General features: G+C 43.9%; 1 protein-coding gene across 16 annotated transcripts in view; it reads left to right on the top strand.

Annotated features, from left to right (window-relative positions):
- PITPNM2 (phosphatidylinositol transfer protein membrane associated 2) overlaps positions 1-19,013 on the top strand; it is a 122,223-nt gene that overhangs the window by 65,388 nt on the left and 37,822 nt on the right. For all 16 annotated transcript variants that reach the window (XM_021532743.4, XM_021532744.4, XM_085593326.1 and 13 more), the window contains 3 exons: positions 10,793-11,007; positions 12,825-12,946; positions 14,254-14,487. In XM_021532743.4, coding sequence (XP_021388418.1) covers positions 10,793-11,007; positions 12,825-12,946; positions 14,254-14,487 — 571 coding nt within the window. The remainder of the gene's footprint in view (positions 1-10,792; positions 11,008-12,824; positions 12,947-14,253; positions 14,488-19,013) is intronic.

Here is a 19,013-nt window from a genome sequence, read left to right as displayed (position 1 = left end):
GATGAGCACTGGAACGAGTTCTGTGAGACACAAACCATTTATGGAGGGAACAACTGTAACCTTCTGTAGGGATTTGTTTCTTTCTGCAGAAGTTTTGAGGCAAGAACTCTATCCTGGATGTCTTCTCAGACTCTGCACATCACATCTGAGGTGTGTGTGCTATTTCAGTCTCTGTGAGGTGAATCCTGTTGGGCACAAAGGGATTTGTGTTACACATTAGAGAGATCTTATTAAAGGGTCTCTTAATTCTTCCTCTCCTGAATCCTGTATATTTTGGTCTCAGGAGCAATCCTTTCCTGGAACAATGGCATCCTGTCCTTGTGTGTTCAGGCAACCTTCCTTTCTGTGCAACTCCTCCCCACCCCAGAAACAACGCACACATTAACGTAAAGTCTCTGTTTCATAAAAGCTTGAAACATGAGCCCTGAATGCATTTGTTAGGATGTTATTAGCCAAAGGTCAGTCCTTTTATCATTTTTAATAACATTCATTACTGTGCTTCCATATGCCATGAGATTCCGAGAGACCGCTGCCCTTCTGACCCTTTCATAAGACAAGAGAATTCCTCTTGTTATTAAAACTTATTTTTGAATCAGTGTGCACAGCTTTGTCTGTTGTAAATAACTCTTGTCTTCATTTTATCTACGCAGATTTCTCTGGGTATTTGTGACCTTTCTCCAAAGATAGTGTGCTTTAAAAATATTCTTCTGCTGGACCTAGTGATTACCTTTTGAGGATAAGACTTATTTTAAGATGCAGCGTCATCTTTTTAATAGTTAATAGAGTTAATAGCATTAATACTTTGTCATTCATCACTCTGAGGGTCCATGACTGGGAAAAGCCTCTGGCCCTGTTTGAGGCACTGCATGGAAGATAACCCATCTGCTCAACCCTGCCTGCTGAGCTCAGGCAGAATCCTGGGAATTGAGGATTTCTCTCATGTTTTAACATGAGCTTCTTCTCTACCATCCTCCAGGGCTTTGCATTTATTGCCTTCCCTGAAAAATCAAAGCGTGTTCCAAGCATCTCCTGTCCTGACTGCTGATGGAATATCCTGAGTCACTTTCCTCCTTTCTGGAGGATTCTGGTTTGTCCATCATCTCAGTTTCCAGACACCTGCACTGTCCTATTTTATCCCTTCATTTCCCTGTAGCTCTCAGGAAGCACCTTTGAGAACAGACTTAAAACTCTGCTTGTGCTGGTGGTAATTCCTGAGGCCCTGTCGTGATACCCAGGTGCAAAAGTCGTGTCCCCTAAACCCTCAGCTCTGCTTGGCAGTTGCCAGCAGGCTCAGCAGATGGTGAAGGATTGATTGAGTGGGGGAAAGCAAACTAACCCTTCATCTCTGGACACTGAAAACTGGATGGCTGATTATTTTTGCTCTGCATGCAGATGCCTTGGCCATCTGCACAGACAGACATTTATGTTTCAGTTTTAAAGCAGGTGATGCTGCTGACAGCTCCAGAGATCCTGGAAGGCTCACAAGTCTAAAAGCAAAGTCTGGCTTGAAGCTTTTTCCCTGATTTCTGTGCTGCAGCATTAAAACCTATGGCTTCTGTATTCTCTGTATTTCCTCTGGTTTTCATAACCTTTTCTTTGTTATCTTGAGGATTTGCATCCTTCTGGAGGAGGAGAGTAAGGCACTTTCAGATGTTTAGTTTTGAGAATAAGGGTGGTACAGTTATGTTTGGTGGTACCACACTTGGGGTCTCATTTGCACAGGTGACAGTGACACGCATACAGGTTATCATTTTGGGAAAACATACAGAAGGAGCAAACACCTTTTCTACATTTACTTTTTCCTTGTTTTGTAGTCATTATCCTTGTATTTTTACATTGTCTGGGATTCCATATAATGTTCCAAAAAAGATTGATTTTAGGGTAGTGAACTTGATGTTGCCTTGACAGTTCATGATCTCTCTTTCTCTTAACAAAGGTGAATGAAGCTGAGATAATGTTATAACAGAAACAATTTTAAACTTCATATTTGCTGATTTTAATACAGGACACAGCACTGCCAATCCTACTGAACTGGCTGTCAAAAACCCTTTATCCTTCTCTATTTTTTTTTTTTTTAATTCTTATGAAAGAAGGACAAAAATATTGTCTAGGATTCTCCCTTTTTCAAATACCTGAAGGCAAGTAATGAATTAAGTATTAGAAGCCTATGGGGATTTCTTTAAGCCAGTCCTGTGGTATTTTAGCACACAGCCCATTGTTAGTGAACAATTGCACTGGGTTCCTGAAGTATCAGGGATGTAGTCAGAGGATTAGACTTGATCAAGAGCAGTCCAAGTTGAAATTTTGTCTCTGACTCACAATATAGTAATGGGCAACTTGCTTTGCCTCCCTTTAAACCAGGGACAGTAATTCTCACGGACAGTGTCTGTGGAATAGTTAATGCAATGAAAAATCAGTTTAAAGACACAGAAGGAAATACTTAGATTAGATGAAATACTGAGCTGGAAGTGTAGTAGGCATTTTGAAAGATGAGGCATGTGGGGTAAACAGGTTTGAGGTATCTCCATAATAAAGTGATCCCTAATTCATGTGCCTGTGGCACATCCAGCCCTGACTCTAAAGGACTAAGACTGGGTGTCTTTGTAAGGCAAAGTGATTAATGAGTGGCCATGAGAAAGGTTCTCTTAATGCTGTAAATTTTTTATGACCCTGCACAATAGATTGTCCCCAGAATATCCTGTTTTTGTACAAGCACCTTCATTAATATCTAGCCCTGATTCTAAATAATGCAGTGCCTACAACACTCGTGCAGAGTGATGCTGTGCATGTTTCTGCTCCACCTTGCCTGATGCTGACAGCCTGGCCTGCCTTCAGCTTTTAGGGCTTTTTTTACCAAAAAAGTGTATTCCATTGCAAGCAAAGCAGCCAGGAGAGCTGGTGCTGGTGGTGCTGCAGAGGCAGTGCAGGTGACGTGCACAGGCCTGGGTGAGAGGTCCCTTCCTCAGGCTCTCCTGCACACCCAGCTTTGCTTGTGCAGCTCTACATGTGCCTCTCTCTGCCACAAAGACCCTTCTTGGTCTCCTTGTGTGCTGGAAGTCCCCTTGGAGGCAGCATTGAGGGTGGTTACAGGCCTGTCTGCTAGTCCAAATTCTTGCTTGGTAAACTTGAGGGAAGATTCCCCTCCATAAAATCTCTGCCACAGGCAGGAGTGACCAGGTGGCATCCCCCTACAGAGCTGGGAAGGACCCAAAAGAGAATTCTCCTGGAAGTTGCAGCAGATCAGAGCTGGGTTGGGAAAAGGGTAACTTTATGGTTACTAACAGAGGGTAACTACTTCATGGTTACTATCAGAATTATGTGCACTTGGTGAGGCATCAGTGTTTGGGGACAGGGCAGTGCCTGGCTGGAATGAAGCATGGCATATTGCCCAGCCCATTGATCAAACCTGCAAGGGGGATGTTTAAAACAGCTGCTCTTTTGCCTTTATTAATGAAGCCGTTGATGAGGAACAGATTTATTTCCCCTCTCCCCAGGGTTTCAGGTCATTCCCGTGTATTTGGAGCAGTGAGGCTCAAAGTGCTATTGTCAGGCCTTGTGTTCTGATCATTATCTTGTTGACTCAAACTAACCTTCCTTCCCGAAATAAGTATTGACATGGCCCTTTATGAGTTTTTGTTGTTGTTTTTTTTTTTTTTTTCTTTTTTAACAGCACTAATTGGATTAAAGTAATTGTCACGTGTGAAGGATGCGTGTTAGAGCACAAAGGGCACGGGGAGGCTCAGCTGTGGGCACCATGGTTACTGGTGACATCACTGGTTTGCTCTTCCCAGCAAGGATTCAGTGCAGCTGAATCCTTGCTGAGTGAGGATGGCCCAAATTGGGGGATTGCTGATGCAGCCCCTCCCATTGCCATGGAAACACAGGATGCAGTTTGAAGTTGTCTGCATTCATAACGTGGTGCTCATGGTGTAAAAAAAAAACAGGGTCCTGTGGTGCCCACAGCTTCTGGAAGAGCAGGAATGGTGTTATGGGCACAGTGGGGAATCCTGTTGTGGTTGGACTTGTTTTCCCATTGACTTTACTGTGCATGATGAGACAGAGTGAGCCTTGCTTTGAGGGACAAGAGCAAAACTCACAAGTCCCTTGCTGTCCTGAGCAGTTTTGTGATTGGGAGACTGTCCAACTTGATGTAATTGTTTCTGATTGTATCTTACAAAGTGCAGGCTCAAAAGTTCTGTTAAAACCATCCCTGGGATAACAGGATTCCCATTATTAAAGGTAAGCCCCTGCCAACCTTTAATATAACCATTAAGATTGTTCTCAAGTCCTGCAGAAAAGGAGTAGAGAAGCTTCCCTGTTTGAGGACTGTTTTGCTATATTTGCATAAAGATCTCTACTCCATCCCAGCAAAGAGCACTGTCACAAAATGGTAAGGGTGCAGAAATGGGGATTTAAAGATCTGGGTACTGGATGTAGCCCTGCCAGCAGCTCTGTGTCTTTAGGTTGCTTTCTTCAAAATGCTGCTCTTCTGTTGATTCCATGGTCTTTAATGTGAGGGACTCAGCTGTTCTGACTGGGGCACAAAAGCCTCTTGACAGCCAGAAGTTTTGTGTGCTGCTGTACTTCAGCACTCTCCTGCATAAGTAACAGCAGGGGTGACTTTTCTTTTTAATTTAGTTCCTGTATCTTCCTGTTTGCTGTTAGAACATTGTGCACGGATAAAAATATGTTGGTTTTGATGTGATGAGAAGTTCTGCATCTTGGCTTCTCTGAGTGCAATAGCTCCATCTCTTCTGCTCCCTTCTTTCACTTGGAATAAAGCTTTTTTGCTCAAGTATTGCCCTGGTTATGGTGATATGATTTTAATTGAGTGTTTCAGGTTTTTGACACACACGTAAAGAAAAGAAAAGAACAAGTTGTAAAGTATGAAACTATAGTACTTTTAGGATAACCCAGCATTTTGTTTGCATAGGTGGGTTTTGGTTACCTGCAGTAAATAGTGACCATGAACGGGGCCTGGTCTATCAGATATCTGCATCAGCAGGCAGAAGGTTGCTGGTGCTGAAAGCAGATTGCTGGTAATGAATTAGATGTCAGCTCAAATGCTCGTGAAGGAGTGGTTAACAGAAGCCAGAGCTGAGTCATTCCACAGCACAGGCAGAGGGACCCACCCTGAGCAGGCACACCCTCCCTGGCCACGACAGCCATGTGCAGCACTCTGTGCTGGGAAAACCCCTTCAGAATAATCCAAGCAGTCCTTCCAGGACCTTTTGGTGTTTCCCAGTGTGACCTTCCTTGGCTTTCTGGTTTTTGGTGCTGTTTAATTCAAGCATGGCTGGAGTGTGCTGTCATATTTTATGCTGGTTTGTTTGTGGTGTTTGACTGCTGGTACTGCCACAATTAGCCAAATTACATGGCTGAGACTAACAGGCTGCTTTTCTCATAACCTCTCCCAGCTTTTCTGTTAAAGTTTACAACGTGCAAGGTCCCAGCCACAGTGTCACTGGTACCTCCTCAGTACCTGGTGCTTGCAGGTGGGAGCGAGGATGGCTGGTCGAGCATAGCAAGGAAGACTCTTGGTGGTGGGAAGAAGACACCACTTTGGAAAATCAATTGTAAGAGTGAAATATGCCTCAGCCTAAATAATGTTCAATTGGAGATAGTTGGGAATATTTTTCCCTCAGTGGAAGAGATTGAGAGGAAAGAATTTATTCCTGTCCCCCAGCCTAAATTTTGTTTATACTTTGGGTGCCTTTACACTTCCTTTCTAAAACTGAACAGAACAGGTCTGGTGGTGAAAAAGGTCTTAAGAGCTCTCCAGTGATGACAGCAGTCATCTTGCTGAGCAGCTTCAGGCATTTTTGTGGTCTGATGGATTGTATGAGGCACTTCATTCTTTCTTTGGTTCCCAAAGGAAGGGTCTGTTTCTGGGGACTTAATTGGTGTTTGTGGTAGCCTTAGCATCCAAAACAGTAAAAAAATAGTAATTGGTCATAGAGAATGTTTTTTCAGCCTCCCTTGCCACAACAATATGAGCAAGTATGTTAGCAGGGTCCTCTGGGGATATTTGCTGTCATGTTCTTGTTCTGTGGTTACAGAGATGTCTTTGCTGTCCTTGTTAACTGAAACCATCAGCCAGCTGGAAACTGCTCATATCCCTATCTGTGTCTAAGTGGGCTAAAAAAATCCTGAGAGTTCAGTGTTATTTTAATGCATTCTCCCAGAAGAGTTTTGTCCAGACTATCCCTTTCCAAATGGGAGCTGGAGGGAAAAAACTCAAAAAATCTCCTGGTTATTGTTTCCATACAATGATTTGTGTCTTCTGTGCCCATGGATGATAGGTCTGTCAAGCATGGTGCTGTCAGTCTTCATAATTGGAGTAATCTCAAATTAGAGCTCTCATGGGTCCTTTGTGACTGCACTGCTGAAGGGAAATAAGAAAACATCAGGAACGAAGGCATCCCAACCTTTTGTAAGCGCTGTCTCACTTATTTAGATTGAGAGGTTGTACTGCAAGCAATAATCAGTGGTGAACAAGATGAGAGTGTAGTTATAATCTATTTTGAAAGCTAGAACATGCCCAGATCACCCATTATCACCATGCAGCCCACCCTGTCCTTACTGTTCTCTGCAGGACCATTGCAGTGCTCAGAGTAGTTACAATAAAAACAGACAACTTGAGGAGAAGCTAAACAAGCTGAGCTGTTTGCAGGGCTGCTGTTGGCTTTGCAGAGATTCTCTGCTTGTAGACCTGAGCCTGTGAGCAGCCTGGGCTGGATTCCAGGGCAGGAACACAAGGAGGGCTCTGGATTAGATTAATATTCTTCTTGGTGTTCTGAGTTGGTTGATGGCGCTGATTTTTTACAATTCCCTGAAAGCAAAACATTACAAGGCAATCTTAATTTACACAGCCTGACTTTTGTATTTCTCCAGCTGATCCAATAAGCTACATCCTTAACTGTTTGATTCAGCATTATGCATTCCTGTTCTAGGAATGCTGTTCCTTCAGCTGTGCTGAGACTCCTTGGGCTGTGAAGGTTTCTGTTGCCATCAACCATCATTCCTTTATGGAGCTGTGTCCCACTAGAAAAACAAACAAATTTCATTGAGTCACCTGGTTCTGTTCACCTGGGCCAGGTCATTTGCTGGACTAAGGCTTTGCACAAAAGGTTTGCTCTGGTTGGCAGACACATTTCAAATGGGAAAGGAGATGGAAGATCTGAGATCTGATGAACCTGCCTGTGGAAAGCTCTGTTTACAGCTGTTGTCTGCTGTTGAGAAGGGCAGATGATAAACGGGCTTAGGCTGGCCCAGTGGTTAAGTGATATTCATGGGAATTATTCATCTGTGATTGTTGTGCTGAGGTCATGTGCTGTGTCCCATGCTATGCTGCTGTGCCAAGAGATTTATTTTAATAGAAGCCTTTAAGTAACTGGCATTCTTGCTAATCATGGTGCATCTGCTTCTCTGGGTTCCCTGTTATGAGTAATTTAATGCTATTACTTTAGCTAGAAGGGATCTGTGTCACCATCTGTCCTAAAAAGCTATTGATGGGGCTGTGGGGAACATGGAGTGTCATCAGCAGGAGAGGGGCTTGGAAAGGGATGACTGGATTTCCTCTTGTAATGCAATATAAGGTGGTTTACTGTGATTATGGTTAGATAACCTGCATATAAAGGCTGTCAGATACTCTTTGATTTTGCTGGGGACCATTCCTCAGGTATTTATAGAAGGGAAGATGTGTGTCAGTAGTGAGTGGCAGTGACCCAGGTAATCTGCTAAATTGTCTCTACTTCTCTCCGAGGCTGAAACCTCTGACACTGACCCTCAAGTGCCTGCACATCACCTCCAGCAGATGTTCCTTGGAGAGGCCCTGCCACACACTTCTCAAGCCAAATGTTTTCCTAATGGAGGGTTATTTTCTAACTGTTGTTTACAGACCACTTCCTTGTGACAAGCCCTCTCCAGGCTGTAGCTCAGGCACAGTAGGCATGAAGAGGCTGCATGGCTGCAGAGCAAATTGCTCTTCACTCCCACAAGTGCTTCACTTTCACAGCACCACTTATGCCCAGAGTACCATCCTGGTCTCTCAAGTGCGTGTGGCTAAAGTCTTTACTTGTATTATATGAGAAACATATTTTCTCTTTGTCTTTCTGATTGTTCAGTAACTGCTCTGTTCAGTCTCTCCTGACTCTTGGCCCTTCCTTACTTCGCTGCAGCTCGTTGTCTTCTCACAAGCCAGCTGCTAAGTGTGAGAGCCTGGAGGGCTGGGAAGCAGCTTTGTGTGGGTTTATCCTGGGGAGTTTCTCTTTGATCGTACTATCCTTCCCAGCAGTGTGGTGTGTTATGAGTATAAATTTGGCCTGACTCAAAAGTTCTGGCTCTAAAGATAGTTTGGGATATAATCTTTGATTTTTTTTTTTTTTTTTGACAGCAGAGCTACAGCTCTTATTTCACATTCATGTGAGAAAATGGTCTTGTCATATCTTACGTAGATGACAAGTAGGAGGGATGTGGAGGGCCAAAATTTGCTTAGGGTTTGTAACTGGGTGACAAAGGCTGTGGGCTGGAGTTGGTCCTCTGGAAAGGCTGGAGGAGGAAGCACACCCTGCTCCCAGAATAGGGTTTGCAGTCTGCTGCAGCTGCACAGAAGTGAATAAAATAACCACAATTCAGAAGTGGGACGACAACTGATTTTTACAAAGAGTCTCAGTGAACTTGGTTTTTCCTTCCTGCCTTCTCTCCCAGTGAGCTGGGACAATGACAACGTGTCACCCTTGCATCTCCCACCATTGCCAGTTCCAGGCTGGGTGGAGAAGCTGCTGATGGAATTATTAGTGTACAGCTAAAATTGGCCAGTGCTGTGGGTTCTTCAGGGTTCTAGCTGTGGGGTGAGAATCAGGCAGCTCAGCCCCATGCAGAGAAGTTTTTGTTAAAACTGACTGAACGGGGAAAAGTGAAATGGGGAATAGCAGTGTTAGTGAGTAAAACCCCTCAGTGGATTTTGGTCCCAAATGAGGACTTGCAGAATTGCCTGGAAGTGCTGTAACTCTGCAGTCTAGAAGGGAGTTTTGAATAACCTGGCACGAAGAAAACCCATCTTCCCTCTGCTTCTGACTTCCATGTGCTTCTGCCATATAATAAAACTCTAAATCTCTATAATTTCTATCAACTGTTTAGAGCAGATGCCGTGCAATTATTCTGTCTGACACTTCCACTGTGCTGGCTGGGTTACTGCCTTTTCTGAGACCTTTGAATTAACCAGATTTTGGGGTCATCAAGATTATTTAATGTTATTGTCATAAATATTTGTACAGGACTTGGTCAGTGCTTATATAAGAAGTGAAAGACAGTAGTTTGTTAGAAGAGGATGTGTGCTTTAATGAACTGCCAGCTGAGTGTTAGAAATAAACTGTAACAAAATACTTCTCTGTTTTTTGTTGCTTTTTTTTTTTTTTTCCCTATTGCTGTTTATGGGATAGGAGAAAAGTGATTATTTAGATTGTCAGTTATTTAAGTTTGTTAGTTATGGCTGTTTAAATTAAAAATCACTGGAGAGTCTTTATAAACAGGGCTACTTACTTCTAAGCAGCTCTGTTGGCTTAACATCCTGTCCTCAAAAGATAAGAAGTTGATCTCTTGCATCTTATTAATAATTTTCTGTTAAACCATGTTATCCTTTGAATTGTTTGTATGCCAAAAATGAAGAGTTGTTATTGTGTTACATTTCACAGTTGATTCTTGGTATAAAATTCCTTTTTTGCCCCCTTAATTTCCAAAGTACTGCGCTTTCAAATACAAACAATAATCTCAAAATGCTAACAGAATGAATCTGTTGTTTGGAAATGATGAAGGTTATAAATCATCCAATCTGCTGAAATGTGTGAGAAATTAATAAATATTTGGTTTGCCTCTAGCTCATCTTAGAAGCACTGAAATTACTATTTTTTTATTGAAGGAATTTTTGCCAGGTTTTCACTGAAGGACAGTCCTACAAATAAGCCAAAATGCGGAGGCTGCCAGGGGGTGCAGTGATCGTTCTGGCAAACTTGGGTTGTTTCTTCTAAATATCTTAATTAGCAGAGCAAAGTCTCCAAGCTGTTCTTGGAGAGCTGCTGCTGGGCCAGATCACATGCAACAAGCCCTCAAATCCTGTGGGTGTAGGTCACAGAATAATCTTTATCACTGCGATCACGGAATCATTGAGGTTGGAAAGGACCTCTGAGATCATCACTCCAACCTGTGACTAATTCCCAGCTTGCCAACTCAACCAGAGCACTGAGTGCCACATGCAGTCATTTCTTGAGCACCTCCAGGGTGGTGGCTCCAATGCCTGACCCCTCTTCCAGTCAAGAAGTTCTTCCTGGTGTCCAGCCTGAGGTGCTGCTGCAGCAGGAGTGTGTGTGATTCTTCACACTCACATCACCACGGGGCTGTGCCAGGTTGGACAAACTCCCCTTGGCTGATGCAAAAGGGTTTTGTGCTGTTGGGTGGTTCAGAGCTGGAGCCAAGGGGTTGGGGTGTGATGTGTTACCTGTTCCAGGAACAGGAGTTGAGATGCTCCGTTCAAACTGAGCATCCAAATGGAAATTGGCATGGCGTCCTGAATAAATCAAATCTCTGTGTTGGCCAGATGAATCTCTAAATTTTGATTTTATAATGTCTAGGTTTGATAATCTTAGTGCTGGGGTGCTGCTACAGCTCTGCTGTGCTCAGAAGGAGTCCTAGAAACCATCCCCAGTGTCCAGGTGCTTTGAGAGCCAAGTCCTCATATGATGCCCTGGAAAAGGAACATTTTGGTGATGTATTTGTGATCTGTTTTCCCTTTCAGAAAAAGAGCAGAGAGGAGACATGTGGGGAAGGCAGTGGAGTGGAGATCCTGGAGAACAGGCCCTACGTGGACGGCCCGGGGGGCAGCGGGCAGTACACGCACAAGGTTTACCACATTGGCATGCACATCCCCAGCTGGTTCCGCTCCATCCTGCCCAAGGCAGCTCTGCGCGTCGAGGAGGAGTCCTGGAATGCTTATCCTTACACAAGGACAAGGTAAATCTGGGCAAAAATGTCCACAGCTGTTTCCTGTCGGAGTCCAGCACATCCCTCTGGCTGCCCTGGCTGTCTCCAGACCTTGGCAGGGGGCTCTTGACCTTAGCACAAAGTCAAAAAAACCTGTGGCTTTGATTTTAGCCCATGGAAAAAACTGCCAACTCTGTATGAGGAATTAAAAACCACAAGGGTTTGAGTAGTGTGATATTTGAATTGACACAGGGTGGAAAATTAGAATTTTGGGGTTTTTAGAATGTAATTCAGGGGTACAATCTGGAGGGATTTGGGTGTGTCCTAGCCTTCTTCTCCTTCTTGTCCTCCATGTCTTGCTGTGATGGTGACACTTTTCTATTGGTTTAAGGCAGAGATTCAATGTCTAACACAGGTGATGGACACTGGCACAAATCTGTAAACATACAACACGTAGTTTTGAGTATATAATGTGGGAGCTGCTTGAGGCAGACTGCCATGGCTTCTTTACTAGATGGACCATGGCAGGTCAGAAAGAGAATGTTATAGATAAGGAGAAATAAACAACTTTGAAAACTCGACCTTACACATTCCTCTCCTTTGGCTGCGTGGGCTGGGGAACAAGAATTTTACAATTTCGGGGTCATTCCAAGCAGAGCTGACCCCATCAGCTTCCCTGTGTTAAAGACAGGGCTTGATGTCACTCTCTGGCATGGCATTGCCCTCTCCAGTAATATCCTTTGGAGCAACTCGGGTCAAGTCCTAAAATTCCTGTGCAGTGCTTGGTCTCAGGAGTTTGCCTGGACTGACTGCACACCTGCCTGAGAATTTGTGGCTCCTTGCTGTAAAATGTGGAGCTGTTTTGTCTGTCAAAGCTTGGGCAATCATGAATGGTTTCTATTTGTATCTGCTTAACATTGCAGATCTCTGCAAGCTTGGGGAGGTTATAAATGTGCACAGTGCTGGGACAGATGTCATGCTGAATCCTGTCAGGGAAGACAGGATGCATTTGTACAGGGGAAAGAAAAATCTTAATAAATAAATAAATAATCACAGCATTTTTTTCCTGAGAACTGTCTGTCATTTAACTAGAAAATAACAAACCTACATCCTATAGTTTTCAATCTGAGGAGGGAAGAGAGCCAGAGGCTCTGTAGAGCCCCCTGGGACCTCCTTGTTTCATCTGATTTTGTCAGGGAGGACTTCACACACCCTGGAAAAAAATAACCTTTGTGCCAGTTACTCCATTTTAGAGCATTTGCTCTTTTTCAGATTTACAAATCTGATTTTCCTGACATCTTGCACAATAAAAAGGCTTTAATGGGTATTTCGACTTCTATGAAAAATCTGGAAAAATTTTCTGGTTTTGTTTTAGCTGGTCTCTGCAAGTAACATCAATCCTGGGAAGGTGGGGAGTCTGTGTGTGCATATGAGCTGTTGCCAGTGACTGAGTATAATGGAACTGCCTGACTTTTAAGTGATTAAAGTTCACTTCCAGTCAGTTTTTATCTCTTCTCTTGAAATGCCTATGAGTCAATCAGTTGGCCAGGAAACCTGTGCTGCACAGAACTAGTTCATGTTTTATTCTGCCACAGGTTCCAGGCAGGAGCTTTGCTTTTGTCCTTGCACAGGTGCATTTCCTGGTGTCCTTGTAACAGTATCCAGCTTTTTAATGTAGTAGGCCCAAAATTTATCTCCTTGCTGAAAACTGGTGAACTTCTGTCTTAAGAAGTAATTAAAGAACAATCTCTAGTTGGTATTTTAAGCATATCTGAAGGAAAACATGAGTGAAGGCTGGCTGGGATTTGAGGTTGATTTACTCTAAGCTGTGTTGTTCTGGCTCCCAGGTACACGTGTCCTTTTGTGGAGAAGTTCTCTATTGATATTGAGACCTACTACAAAACTGACCCAGGAGACCATAACAACGTGTTCAACCTTTCTGCTGCCGAAAAAAGACAAACCATTTTAGGTAAACAGCCTTCTTCCTCTACTTTTCCCTGGTTTTGTCTTTTTCCTTTTTTGACTTGGTGTGCCCATCTGCCTGTCTGTCCTCCCTAAATACCCACCTGCACCCTGTCAGTGCCACTGCAGGAAGGGTTACATCAAGTAGGGTGGGGATACCAAAATGCTTTCTAGTCTTGATGTAAATTCCGTGGAAATAATTTGAATGCCCCATCAATAAATTTAAGCTGATGCATTTCCATCTTATTTATGCAGCTCCCAAGAGAAGTAAGGCATCTAATGAATTGGGGGTAATAAGTAGAAATAACCATAAAAGAGGAAAAAAAAAGCTGTATAATTGTGAAAATATTGCTGTTTATTTGTGTTGCTCCTTCATGTATATGAAAATTATTCCTATCTGCACTTTCGAAGCATGAAGTTGCATTTAATTTTTGTTCCCTCTCCTTTGAGTCCTGCCCTCATGTAGGCTAACACTCACTTCACAACTGCCTTTAGAAGATTGAGTTAACGTAAGGAATTAATGAGAAAAGGCAAAAGTATTTCAAAAAAGTACTTTTGTACTTCACTTCATCTGTCCTCATTGCTGAGCAGGCTGGAGTCCCACCAGTGCACTGAGAGGTGTCACAGAGCTGTCACTTCTGGGGAAGTGTGATCCTGCCCTTCAATCCAAACTTCAGATGCTTCTGCTGAGCTCTGGGGGTTGCAGGTCTTTAAAATATGTTAATTCACTCCACTCCTGCTGCAGCTTCCACTTCTCCATTGTTGGGTTGCTAATTAGGCCTTTAGTTAAACTTTCTGCTTCCCACAGTACATCTGGGCCAACAATAGCAGGTGAGGAGTTCCCAGTCCCCTCCTCTGATGGACCCAGAGATGAGATGTTCCATGGGCAATGTCTGCTCCAGAGCAGGGCAGGTGTGTTTAACTGTCTTCCCTGAGACAGCTGCAGCACTGAGTGGTATTAGAAAAGCTGGAAGGTGGAATGTGCAACAGATCTGTGTGGAGCTGGAAAGGCAGAGTGTGCAGAGCTGCCAGAGTGCCATGGATCTGCAGTTATTGTGGGCAAAAACAGCTATTTGGAGCAAAGCCTCTGTTTGCTGGAACTGTGTGTGCTCATTCCTCTGGCAGAGCTGATCTCTGCCCAGCAGCAGTGTATAAACAATTTAAATATCAGTTGTTTAAGTGTAAGTAAAAAGAAACTAAATTGCTGTAATGCTTCTGGTACTTACTACAACAGAAATAACTCATGAAAAATTTTGGTTTTGTGTTTTGCTCAGGAAAAGGAAAGGTTTAACCGTTTCTGTTCTCTTTCTATAGATCCTATTGATATTGTTAAAGATCCTATCCCTCCCCACGAATACAAAGCTGAGGAGGATCCAAAGCTGTATAAATCAGTGAAGACTAAAAGAGGACCCCTGTCAGAAGATTGGATTCAGGAGTACAAGAACAACCCTGGGAAATACCCCATCATGTGTGCATACAAACTGTGTAAAGTGGAGTTCAGATACTGGGGGATGCAGTCGAAAATCGAGCGCTTTATCCACGATGTTGGTGAGCATTTATGTCTTGCAGAGTTCACTCCTTAATGTTTATCCTGAATTGAAACATGAAGGTGAGGTATGTGCAATGCATCACATTCCAGGACACGTCTGTGAAGAGACTCTCAGATCTGATGACTCTGTGGGTCAGCTCAGAAAAAATCCTGTTATTCTGTCACTTATAATTGTGGCATGTGCAAATCCAAACCATGTGTGCCCACTGAAAAGGTTTCCAATCCTGTGTAGGCAACATCTTGCATTCTCCTTCTTTTATTTTTTTTTTTTAAGATAAACCTGCCAGATAATTTTTAAACTCTGCCAGTCTTCTTTATTGTGAGCAAAATCCATCCTGAAGGGCTGCCTAAAGAAATCAGCTTCACTTCAGTGTCCTGAGTGGTTCCAGAAAACCACTCCCTGGAGCATCCCTAGTTTCTACCTGCCTTGTGACAGAGCTGGTGGGTCTCTGTGTGGCTCTGAGTTATGAGTAAATGTCTTTTGATGGATGTGTCATTTTTAGGTCAGGGCTTTTAAGGAGGAGGTGGATGTGTCTGGGAGTAACTAAGTGGAGACAGTACAGGTGGTGGCAGTGCTGGCAGAAATTTGTTCTTTGCAGAAAATCTATAAAACACCTGATACAGTTTCTGAGGTTTGCCACAAATGATGAGATCTATGGTCAAGTGGAAAACCTAGTGTTTTAAAGGAGCATTCCCATCTGAAAGGGCTGAGGTCTGGCTGTCCTCTGGCAAAGAAAATGCCAAAAAAAGGATATGTAAGGGTTGCTACCACTTTCCTGTGCACTGAGAATCCTTCTGCATGACCTCTACAACTCTGCTTTTGATGTGCAAGTCTTCATGAAGTGCCTGATTCTAGCATAAGTAATTTTCAAGCTCTTTGCAGTCACACTGTGCTCCTGAGAGCTAATGTGAAAACCACTGATAGAGCAGTGGAGAATAGTGTGCACCTCTCTCTGAATGCTCTCAGATTGTTTTCTTACAGCTCCTTTGCTTTTCTTTGGGCAGGGATGGAAGCTTTTCCTGCTGTAGGCTGTGTTACAAGTGCCTCTCTGCACTGAACTCCCTTGGCGTTTTGGTGGCACGGGTTAATTTAGTGTATGCTGGAAAACACGGAGGCAGAATAACAACTCCATTGTATCTGTTAAATGAAAAAGGAACATGTGACTCTTCCAGTTCAGAGGTGTTTGGCATAGATTAACTGTGGTCCCTTAGAAATATTGCTTTTGTATTCGGTGAAAGATTGCCTGCCATTTCCCTCTTGATTGAGGCTTTGCACAGAGCAGAGTCGGTTCATTGTCTGCCTTTCAAAAGCTTTTCCAGCCTGTTATAAAGATGGCAAATAGTGTTTTTCAAAGTGGTTAAGATGCATAAAATCAGGGAAGTCTTTTAGGTAAGATGTAGAAGTAAAGTGAAAAGTGAGAGTAAAAGCTTGGGGTATCTGCAGGAGCTGTTGTGGCCTCTCCCTGCCCTGGGATAGATGTGGGGAAGCCATCAGTGGGCAAAGTGCCCCAGCATTTGTACCAAAGCCAGCAGTGCATGAGGATGTTTAAGCTGGAAAGATGTGGTTGCAACAGGACTGACCAGGCTTAGGTGCAGATCCTCGTGTGGGGTTTTCACGTGGTGGCCAAAAGCAGATGGAGACATTTGTGCATTGTGCACCTGATGGTGAGCCAAGTTCCTAGGAGCCAGAGTTGTTGTGGTAGGTCAGCCTCTTCTTCCTTGGCATTTTCCTCCTGGTTCCTCTGTTGCCAACTCGAGCAACTTCATTTCTTGGGGAATGAGCCCATCCTGTGCAGGGTCAGCAAGCCAGCAAGGAAACAAACAGCAAGATCCAAACTCTGCCCAGCGAGGAGCAATGCTTAGTGGAGCAAACTAAAATTAGAGAATGGGTTGAAAAAAGAGCAGGTGTGAGGTAAATGATGGATGGCTTGTGCAGTGTGGAAGGGCTGCTGAGCACAGAGGGAGGAACTCTGGGGGACGGTGTTGAAACGTTCTCACTCGTACTGAGTGCAGCAGCCATTCTTTCCCATGACTAATTGGACAGTTACTCAGTGCTTTGACAGCCTGAGACACAGACTAAAATTGTGATTGTGGGCTATTAGTCTGCTTGGCTGTAATATTTGTATGCTTTTTTACTCCTTTCCCATAGATTTTAAGTTTAATTGGACTGGCACTGCATAATGTTCTGCTCCCACTTGCTTCCTAATGGTGCATGTGGGCTCTGAGTCCTTTGTTGTTAAACAAGTGTGTTGACTGTGTATGGGTTATTAATTATATACTGTGGCAAAGTGTGTTCCATCCCAGTAACTGGAGCTTTGTCTAAGCCACTGTGTCCTGTGCTTAATATGCCCAAATTGCTGCACAGTGGTGAAGTGGTGAAGCCCTTTTGCCCAACTTTGGCTTCACAAAAGCACTCTAATGACTCAGTTCATCCATCCACTGCCCACTGGATCCCAAAGGCAGAGTTTTGTCTTTCCAAGGGGAGGGAGGCAGGTGGCAGTTGGCATGATGTGCATGTGACCACAGGCTTTTCTTTGTGAGGCTTCTGAGCAAGGGAGGGCAGGGAAGCAAACAGGTGTGACTGCAGGTGGCCTTTGGTTGGATTGTACTGGCAAGGCTTTGGGATCTCTTGGGACTGTCAGGGAAATAGTGTTGCACGTGGACAATCAGGAATCCTGTATTTGCTGTCAGGAAATTGTGACAGTGCATTTTAAAATTATTTGGGAGGTTGCTTCTGGGTACAGAGGCAATAGGTATCTGAACAGTTGCTTTATTTGGATATTGAGGGCATTAGGGGCAGAATTTGTTGGTGGGTTTTGTGATTTATTTCTGTTGAGATCTTATTACATTTACTATTTTAATTTCACATTGAAAAACAAGCCCAGAATTACAGACCAAAGCTTTTTAAATTCACATGGAGGCACCTTTCTGTCCTGGCTCGTCTAATGGTCATTTACACTTCCTTTTCTATGATGAAGTCCAACACCACAAATCATTTCCAGGAGTCAGCACCTCAAGGATTCAACCAACCTCTGAGTTGTTGAGGTGGTGAGCTGGAAATCAAATTATTTAAATGTTTGCACCCTACTCAGCTCTTCACAGATGATCTTTCTGCACAGCACAGTGGGAAATGTTACAATAATTAAATCAACACATGGTGACGGGTGCTCTGAACTCAGCCTGCACATTTGTGCATGTGTGGTGTTATTGTTTGTTCGTTTTTTTTAAACAAAGCATTGCACTCTGGAGAAATGATAGTCTACTTAATGACTGATAGCCAGCTGGTAGCTGCATCCTTGTCAAAAAATCTCTTCCCATTTTTTCTGCCTGACTTCAGTGAGGTGTCTGATGAGGCTGTGGGGTTTTCCTCTGCTTCTGAAGAAGAAGGCTCAGATAAGCTTGGGGCATGTTGGTGGAGGGGGAAAACCTGCTGGCAAGGCAAACTTCCAACTGTGCTGCAGCTGGGGCAGTGTATGACAGGGACTTCTGAGGCTGAGTAGGACACATTTACACCTCCTCTCCTTCCAGGCAGAAAAAGGAAAGCCAGTTGGGCCACAGATTCTCTCAGCACTCTTCTGATGGGCATCTGCTCCAAAGAGAGTTTTTCCCAATTACTCTTTCCTGGGTCTGGTGTTTCCCCTCCTTTTCACTTTCCAATAAAAACCTTGTTTTTCTCTAAGATTTTGATACAAAAATGCTTTGAGACTTGTTTGTTTGTTTTTTTCCATTGCACAGGGAGAGCAGCAGTGTCTGGACAGGTGAGTCTGGACAGTCATTTGTAGCTGGATCCTGGCTCCCTGTCTCTGTGTGGGACACTTGTTGTGTTCCCTGGGTCTCTGCAGGGAGCCTGCTGGCTGGGCAGGAATTCAGTGCCCACTGCTGTGCACAGAGGAACCCCTCAAGTTCTCTTCCCTGGCACTGAAGCCTTTTCTGCAAGCCATGACTTTTATTTCTCCATTTCTTTTGTACCTGCACAGCCTCATTCTCCCCCAAGTTTTCTCCTCGTGTTTAAGAAAGAGAAATGCAGCACTGCTGGCACGTCCCAGGTGAATGCCAAATGCTGGGAAAGTAATCTGTTTTTTGGACTTCTTAACTAACCTGGAGGGGTAGAGGCACAGCAGCTCTGAAGCCCTGTGGTGCCATCCTATTTTCAAAGGAGCAAAGCTTTAAGGAAGGGTGCTTTAGGATGTCTAATCAAAGGGATGCGAGTAGGGCACATGGGGAGATCTGTGGGTTGGCAGGAAGCAGTGCAGGTGATGTTTGAGATCTAAGAAGGCAGAGAGGAACTTCAAGAGACTTTTTTTTACGCCCAAGTGGTTTTCATGTTCCCTGTGGTGCTAGTCCATTAAAACACAGATACGTGGTTGGTGGCACCTGCGCCTCTACACAGAGAATTTCTGAGGAGTTGGGGCACTGATACATCAAGGCTGAATTCAGGAGCAGGAGTGGAGCCTGCTGAGCCCTTGAACGGGGGAAGCCTTGGGATAAGAGCAACATTCACTTCTGTGTCTGATCACAGTCTGTT

The sequence above is a fragment of the Lonchura striata genome, chromosome 15 (assembly GCF_050655825.1).
Source record: "Lonchura striata isolate lonStrDom1 chromosome 15, ASM5065582v1, whole genome shotgun sequence".
Taxonomy (NCBI): domain Eukaryota; kingdom Metazoa; phylum Chordata; class Aves; order Passeriformes; family Estrildidae; genus Lonchura; species Lonchura striata.
Note: the sequence above shows the minus strand (reverse complement) of the source record. Positions and strands in the feature narration are given on the sequence as shown.